Source organism: Mchenga conophoros, linkage group LG22, assembly GCF_057382185.1.
Source record: "Mchenga conophoros isolate Kocher_MC1m ecotype Shallow Benthic linkage group LG22, M_conophoros_male_GT1.1, whole genome shotgun sequence".
Classification (NCBI taxonomy): Eukaryota; Metazoa; Chordata; class Actinopteri; order Cichliformes; family Cichlidae; genus Mchenga; species Mchenga conophoros.
In genome coordinates, this window is record NC_140546.1 from 30,620,940 (window position 1) to 30,629,626 (window position 8,687).

Genomic DNA, 8,687 nt, shown 5'->3' on the forward strand with positions numbered 1-8,687 from the left:
TTGTTAAGTTGCCTAATAATTATGCACAGTAATAGTCACCTGCACACACAGATATCCCCCTAAAATAGCTAAAACTAAAAACAAACTAAAAACTACTTCCAAAAACATTCAGCTTTGATATTAATGAGTTTTTTGGGTTCATTGAGAATATGGTTGTTGTTCAATAATAAAATTATTCCTCAAAAATACAACTTGCCTAATAATTCTGCACTCCCTGTAATATAATAGGGTCAATATCCATGGTTACATTTACAAGTGCACAATCTCCTTTAAAATGCCCTGCCAAGTTAGCTCTGTAGCTGGCATGGAGTTTAGCTGCAAACAAATGTCCTTGCATGATTCACCTGTGTGCTTCATCCCCCACAAAGTAGTAGCACACCTTTTTTGGCTGTGAGTTGACAGCCATCATCTCAGAATTCCTCAGTTTTAATAAGGACACATATTGATTCAAGATCACACACCGAAAGAGGATTTTAAAGGTTGTAGTTAAGGGCAGGGTTCAGCAGTCTTTGTGAGAACATGCACATGGAAAAAAGAGAGAGAGAGAGAACAACAAAAAAAATAAAACAAAACAGGAAAGACCAGAAAATGCACGAATGGGTATTTGTAATATAGTCACTCGTGTTATTACATTTGGCAAACTAGAACACTGTGTTCTAACTTTGACATTTACAGTTTAAACTCTGATGAAAGGCATTTTTTTAAAGAGCTGCCAAAATATTTCAATAATGACTATATATTCTACTTGCAGCAATGAAAATTAATGGTTCGAAATTAATCAGCTTGATGAGGGAGTTTCTACTATCAAAGGAACACATCTAAAAATGTCTGAGAGGCAGACATGCAGCAGTACATTTTGGGAGTGAAAACTACTGTAAAAAACAAAACAAAAGCTGATAAGGACTGTGTTAGGGCTTGTTGAGCATGCAGGTTTCATCCAGAGAAGAACTGGTTTATACATTTTTTAAAACTACAGTTACATTATTTCCTGTGTTGCTTTGTTGAAAGACCTTAAATGGATTCACCCCTTTTTACCTCTTACCTCTGTGCTTACTTCTTCTACAAGAATTACATATTTTTGATCTGTTGAATGACGTCAAAAGGTTTAAGTAATGAGAAGCACTGACTCAGAATGATAACACATTGAAACATACTTTGAATGAAACAGCATTTCATGCTGCAGCTGAAATGCGGAAATGAGTAGGTGTACCAAAGCAAGACAAAAACAAAAGAAACCATGCCCAAACTGGAAAGACTCGGAAAATTACACAGTAGGTATTTGCAATTATCACATTTGGACATGGACATGACTATGCTCTCAAAACAACTATGACTATGCTCTCAAAACACTTCATTAAAGTTGGAGTGAGTGCGATGGGGTAATAGTCATTCAAACCAGTTATCTTTGGGAGGGGCACTATGGTGGTGGACCTGAAGCATGTGGCTACAGCTGACTGGGTGAGGGACAAATTAAAAACGTCTGTAAACACCTCAACCAGCTCTGTAGCACATAACCTCAATCCCTCTTTTCAGGGATTAGTCCTCCTCAGTACCTTGACAACCTGTAGGCATAGTGAAAGCCTGGTGAGGTAGTATTTCTAACTCACCAGAGAGAGAACAACAAAAAAAACCCCCAAACAAACAGCAAAGACCAGAAAAATGCACGGATGGGCATTTGTACTATAGTTACTCATCTTATTACATTTGACAAACTAGAACACTGTGTTCTAGCTGTGTTTCTGAGACCAACACTAGCACTGTCAGCAGATGAAGATCAGGGTGGAACATCACAGCAACAGGCTTTGCATTTTAATTTTTTTAAGAGTTGCTAATACACTGAAAAGAAGAACCTAAACATTTAAATGATCTCTTACTGTAGTCAAAATATGACACCAAAATGATCACTAGTGATACAAGTTAAGTTGCAAGTCAGTTAACTAATTTAAAAAGTTCTCTCCTCTGAGGTGTTGCTGTAAGCACGCACACTCAAACGCAAAAGAAAACCATGCTAAGCCCTTGGGCATCTTGCTTTCATACAGAACTTTCTACATAACATTCTACTACACCACTAGCATGTCACCAGTGTTGGTCAAGTTACTTGAAAAAAGTAATCAGTAACTAATTAGTGATTACTACCCCAAAAAAGTAATCCCGTTACTTTACTGATTACTTATTTTCAAAAGTAATTAATTACTTAGTTACTTAGTTACTTTTTAAAAACACGATTTACAACCTGAATAGGTAATAAAGCGATAGAGCTTTCAGCCCAATTCTACTTTTTCTGCATAATCCATTATACAAAATGTAATCAAATGGAAAAGTCTCTTTTTTTTAACTTGTTTTATCAGTTTTAATCTTTTAACTTTATGCATCAAGTAAAAATTAAATTATATGCACCATTCTCTGACTTGAAGAAATTAGTTTAACATTGAAACCTATTTTCTGCACATTCCAGCACATAAAATAAAATATTTTTTGTGTTTACACTCAGTCTTTCAAATAGATGCAAGTAAAACACAGCAGAAAATACATAAAGTCAAAGACTAGCGGTCCTTTTGCTCTATTTTCACCTGTAAAGCAGGAGTAGGGTAGGCAGAGGTGTGCCCTGGTCTAGGTGTGCCGCAGCGGTCAGTGGAAGAATCCGCGAGTTTCTCTGTGAATTACCCATTACGTCGTTGCGCACTTGGTGCTTGTTTAGGGGGGTTTTTTTTGCTGTAAAAAGAAGTTTTCTTCCCACGCACAACGGACACTAATGTTTTTGTCACTTTTTATGGAATCAAACTCAAAGTAATGTCAATACTTCCACGCTTTAAACGCTGCACACTCATACTCTCTCCCGCACTCGATATATTATCCATTGTTGATCTGCACACAGCTGTTGTCACAAACGTCGCACTCGCTTACGTCACTGTCATGAGACATTCTCACAAAAAAATCACGGTTTTAGTAACGCAGTAACGCAGCGTTCCTACGGGAAAGTAACGGTAATCTAATTACCGTTTTTGCGATTGTAATCCCTTACTTTACTCGTTACTTTAAAAAAGTAATCAGATTACAGTAACATGTTACAAGTAACGCGTTACTGCCCATCTCTGCATGTCACTGTGACTGTGATGTGATACTACACTATCATGCTTTATGCTATCAAGCTAGAACAGTGTAGGTATAAAACAATATCTTTAGTGATTGTCACGGTCGGACGGCTCTTTCCGGACGACCCTGCTTGTGTTTATGACACGTATGTGAGAATGCTGTTTGTAGATTACAGCTCAGCATTCAATACCATCGTTCCCTCGAAGCTGGACAGGATACTGCAGGATCTAGGACTGAGCAGCTCCCTTTGCAGCTGGATCCTTAGCTTCCTGTCTGACAGACGCCAAGTGGTCAGACTGGGCAGCATCACCTCATCCCCCATCACACTGAACACTGGTGCTCCACAGGGGTGTGTACTGAGCCCTCTCCTATACTCACTCTACACCTACGACTGCACAGCCACTAACAACTCCAAAATCATTGTGAAGTTTGCGGACGACACTACAGTGGTGGGTCTTATCACCAATGGTGATGAGACGGCTTACAGGGAGGAGGTCAGCGCCCTGACCCACTGGTGTCAAGACAACCATCTCACCCTCAACGTCGCAAAGACAAAGGAGTTGATAGTGGACTTCCGGAGGTGCAGAGAAGTACACACCCCCATCACCATCAACGGCGCTGCTGTGGAGAGAGTGAGCAGCTTCCGCTTCCTTGGTGTACATCTGGCTGAGGATCTTACGTGGTCAGTACACACAAACAAAACAGTGAAGAAGGCGCAGCAGCGCCTCTTCTTTCTCAGGAGACTGAAAAGATTCGGCATGAGCCCCCGCATCCTCAGGACCTTCTATCACTGTGCCATTGAGAGCATCCTCACTGGATGCATCACCACCTGGTATGGCAACAGCACCGCCTACAACTGCAAAGCTCTCCAGCGAGTAGTGCGGTGCTCTGAACGGATAATTGGAGGTGAGCTTCCCTCCCTCCAAGACATCTACAGGAAGCGCTGCCTGAGGAAAGCGGGGAGGATCATCAAAGACTCCAGTCACCCCAGCCATAGACTGTTCAGACTACTTCCATCAGGAAGGAGGTTCTGCAGCATCCGGTCCCATACCAGCAGACTGAGAGACAGCTTTTTCCATCAGGCCATCAGACTGCTGAACACGTCATAGACACCTCACTTTCACTACTGGAACTTCAACATTATGCACTCCATACTGTACAGTAATGCCACTGTTTTGCACATGTCTCAACTCTGTATATTTTTATAATTTTTATTTATTGTTTACTCTATTTAATTTGTAAAATATGTGTACACACACACACACACACACACACACACACGTAGAAAAATATTTAGTATACACATCCAGAAATGCATATACTATTATATATTGTACATATATTTATTAGTTTCAGATGTAGCCATTCTTGTATTTTGCTTGTTTACATTATTGTATTTTGCACAACTCTGTTGCTTGTGAAGCTCGCACACAAGAATTTCACTCACATGTGCTGTACCAATGTACCTGCACATGTGATGTGACAATAAAAGTGATTTGATTTGATTTGATTTTATGTTTTCTGTGTGTGTGTTTGCTTCTCCCTCCCTGGTCCTCAGGGCTGTTTACGGAAGTGCGCGCTGTGGGAGAGGCGTGTCCTGGCGACTGTCGTCAATGGGAGTCCCTCATCGCTCTTGCCGGCCCACCTGCACCTGACCAGCGGTTGGTAATCATCCCTCCAGGCTAGAAAGGGGTATCTAACCTGGACTCGCGGCAACAGTTGACGTGGGATTATTACTCCGAACTGGTATAGTCTGTGCGAGCAGTGTGAGCGTGTTATTCGGCTAGCGTGTAGCTAACGCTGGATTTTCCTTCTTCCTCCAGGAGGGGCGAACAGAGAAGCGAGTTGGGGAGCACACACACTAAGGGAGTTACAACACGGAATGCACTGGGAGCAAGGGACGAGCACGATTGGAAAATTGCACTTTTGAGTGAATTGTTGGACTTGTCTGTTTCACTGTAAATAAACGCACTGTGTTTCTGTGAGCACAGTGGGTCCCTCTTTTCCGTGACAGAATAATCCCACCACCATGGACCCAGCGGATTCTGCTTCATGCCAGCTGTCTATTCAAGCGGAGGTTTTGGAGCGACACAAGGAAATGCTGAAGCACGTTTCAAAGGAACAAACCGCGCTTCTGCAAGCCATAACAGAGCTTAAAGGTATGTTGATTTCCTCACCTAATACGGCTCCAACGAAGCCCGCCCCTTCGCTGGAAGCCGCGGCAGCCTGTCCGCATCCTCCTTCACCTCCACCGCGGCAGCGAGAGTACTCACTCCCCGCACCTGAAAAATTTGACGGCGAGTTGGGGAAGAGCCGGGGGTTTTTGACGCAATGCTCTCTTGTGTTTAGACAGCAACCTTGTGCCTTTGCCTCTGATTCTGCTAAAATCGCTTATTTGGTGCAACTTATGACTGGGCGGGCGCTTCAATGGGCTCAGGCAGTTTTAAATACCCACCCGTCTTTGTCATATGACGTCTTTCTCAGCAAGTTTCGCTGTGTATTTGATAAAGGCGCTAGCTCGGATGCCGCAGGTAATCGCATGTTTTCTCTGAAGCAAGGTAGGAGGAGTGTTGCTGACTTTTCCGTGGAGTTCTGGATCCTGGCGGAGGAGTCGGGCTGGGAGGAGAAAGCACTGCGTGGAGCCTTTCTCAACAGCCTTAACGAGAATATTAAGCATGAGTTAGCAACCAAGGAACTGCCTAAAGCTTTGTCTGCTCTAATCAATATGTGTATTAACTTAGACGACCACATGCGGGAGTTCGGCAGAAGAGCCGGGGATGGTCGGCGGCCTGCTGGGGGCACGGGTACATCAAGGGACCTTCCTACTCTGATGTGGAGAAGTGAGGAGGAGGAGCAACACGGGGATGAAGAGCAACCCATGCAGCTCGGCGGAGCCAAGCTTTCCTCCTCTAGACTGGTGCGCAAACAACGGATTGGTGAGTGCTTTCTTTGTGGAAAAAGAGGACATTTTGTTGACTCCTGCCCAGACCGAGTAAAAGAGTTGGCCCGTCAGTAATTGTGGGGATACTGGCGGGCGCCACAACAAAAGTGTTCCCTCACCTCAGCTGCCCTGCTAAATTAATGTCTCACTCCCTCACTCACTCCTGCTGCGCACTCATTGACTCTGGTTCTGAACAAAATTTCCTAGACGAAGAGTTAGCCAACATCTTAGGCCTGCCCCTACTTCCCCTTCCAGAGGTCCTGAAGGTCTCAGCCTTAAACGGCGGCCATCTAGCCTCCGTCACACATCGCACTCAGGAGGTTACACTCATTATTTCGGGAAATCACTCTGAGAAAATCAGTTTGTTGGTATTCAAAGCCCCCCACACCCCACTGGTACTGGGATTTCCTTGGCTCCAACATCACAACCCCCAAATCGACTGGGCCAAAGGGTGTGTAACTGGCTGGAGCACATTTTGTCTTCGTGTATCTGGATGACATTCTGATTTTTTCCAGGTCGCAGACTGAGCACATCAACCATGTACGTCTGGCTCTACGGCGCCTATTGGAGAACCGCCTTTTTGTGAAAGCGGAGAAATGTGAGTTCCATGTGCAAACTGTTTCTTTTCTGGGTTTCATTGTGGAACAGGTGCGTTTGCGAGCTGACCCGGCCAAAGTCAAAGCCGTAGTGGAATGGCCTATTCCCAAGAACCGCAAGGAGGTGCAGAGGTTCCTGGGCTTCGCCAATTTCTACCGCCGCTTTATCAGGGATTTCAGCAAGGTAGCCCTTCCTCTAACCAACCTAACTTGTCCTAAGTTGTCTTTCCAGTGGTCCTCCGCAGCCCAGCAAGCGTTTTATCGGCTCAAGCACCTGTTTTTCTCGGCTCCGGTCCTCGTCCAGGCGGACCTCGGCCGGCCTTTCATCGTGGAGGTGGACGCGTCCGATTCGGGCGTGGGGGCGGTTCTCTCCCAACGGATCGATGGCAAGCTGCATCCCTGTGCGTTCTTCTCCCGCAGATTGTCTCAGGCCGAGAGAAATTACCATGTGGGCGACCGGGAGTTGCTCGCCATCAAGTGGGCCCTCGAGGAATGGCGACATTGGCTGGAGGGCACTGAGCAGCCTTTCGTGGTGTGGACGGACCACAAAAATCTGGCGTATCTCCAGGCAGCCAAGCGCCTCAACACCCGACAAGCCAGGTGGGCCTTATTTTTTACTCGTTTTCACTTCTCCATTACTTACAGGCCCGGTTCTAGGAACACTAAGCCAGACGCGTTGTCGCGCCAGTTCGCACCCGTGACCGATGAGGACGAGAAGGAAAAACCCATCCTGCCCCTCACCTGCATCGTGGGTGCACTGACATGGGAGATTGAAAGGGTGGTCAGGGACGCCCAGCGACAGGAGCCCGACCCTGGCACGGGCCCGAAAGGGAAACTTTATGTTCCAGCCACAGCGCGTAGTCAGGTCATTCACTGGGCACATACTGCCACCCCCAAACTAATGGTCAAACCAAAAGGGCCAATCAAGAGCTGGAGGCCATGTTGCATTGCGTCGCATCATCGAACCAAGCGACCTGGAGCGAGCAGTTGGCCTGGGTGGAGTATACCCACAACGCAAGCACGTCATCAGCAACTGGACTCTCGCCCTTCTCGCCCGGAGGCTCCCGTTAGAGGGGGGTACTGTCACGGTCGGACGGCTCTTTCCGGACGACCCTGCTTGTGTTTATGTTTTCTGTGTGTGTGTTTGCTTCTCCCTCCCTGGTCCTCGGGGCTGTTTACGGAAGTGCGCGCCGTGGGAGAGGCGTGTTCTGGCGACTGTCCCTCATCGCTGTTGCCGGCCCACCTGCAGCTGATTACCTGACCAGCGGTTGGTAATCATCCCTCCAGGCTAGAAAGGGGTATTTAAGAAAGGGGTATTTTAGTCAGCATCATCCGGGCAAGGACAGAGAGACTCAAGAGGAGCTTCTATCCCCAAGCCATCCGTGTCCTAAACACACACACACCCGCCCTCTCACATCATCTATAATTGACTGAGACAGGACTCTTCCAGACACTAAACCAAGGCACAATGTACATTTCAATTCCTTTAATTTTAAATATGTTTATATTGTCTATCCTGTAAAATAGTCAGATGTCTATTCATATTAATGTACAGAATTCACCTGCTTGCTGCTTTTTTTTTGGCCTGTCCCGTTTGGCTCTTTTGCCATCAGAATTGTTGTCTAAAGGCAAAGAAAGATGCCCAACGGATTTACTTTACCAAATTGACCATCCCAGCCTTGCCGTAATGGTCCATTTGATTCACCTTTTATTGTTTATTTTATTTTCAATAACTGAATACGGGACAGACTTGACTGGGGGAAAGAAGGGGAGAAAGAAAGAGGGAAATAGAAACAGCTGAGAAGAGGGACGGGGGAGAAGGGCAAAAAACAAAAACCAACAGAATGAGCAGAAAAAAAAAAGAAAAAAAAAAAGAAAGAAAAAACAAATGCATATATCAATCACCTGGATCACCTGCTGAGAAAGAAAAAAGAAAACAAGCAGAAGAGAACAAGAGTAAACAGAATAAACAGCATCACAATGATATATGGGAATATGACAGTAAATACTAAATATTAAACATTATTGTGCAGCAAATAAGATCAACAGAACACAGT

The 8,687-nt window shown here is 45.1% G+C and overlaps 1 protein-coding gene across 1 annotated transcript; it reads left to right on the plus strand.

The window, feature by feature from the left end:
* The first annotated feature begins 5,122 nt into the window (after positions 1 to 5,122).
* On the plus strand, positions 5,123 to 7,891 carry LOC146549709 (uncharacterized). The gene is made up of 3 exons (XM_085261702.1): positions 5,123 to 5,252; positions 5,652 to 6,029; positions 6,504 to 7,891. Exons 1-3 carry the CDS (start codon positions 5,123 to 5,125, stop codon positions 7,889 to 7,891), a joined length of 1,896 nt encoding a protein of 631 aa, XP_085117828.1.
* The last annotated feature ends 796 nt before the right edge of the window (positions 7,892 to 8,687 follow it).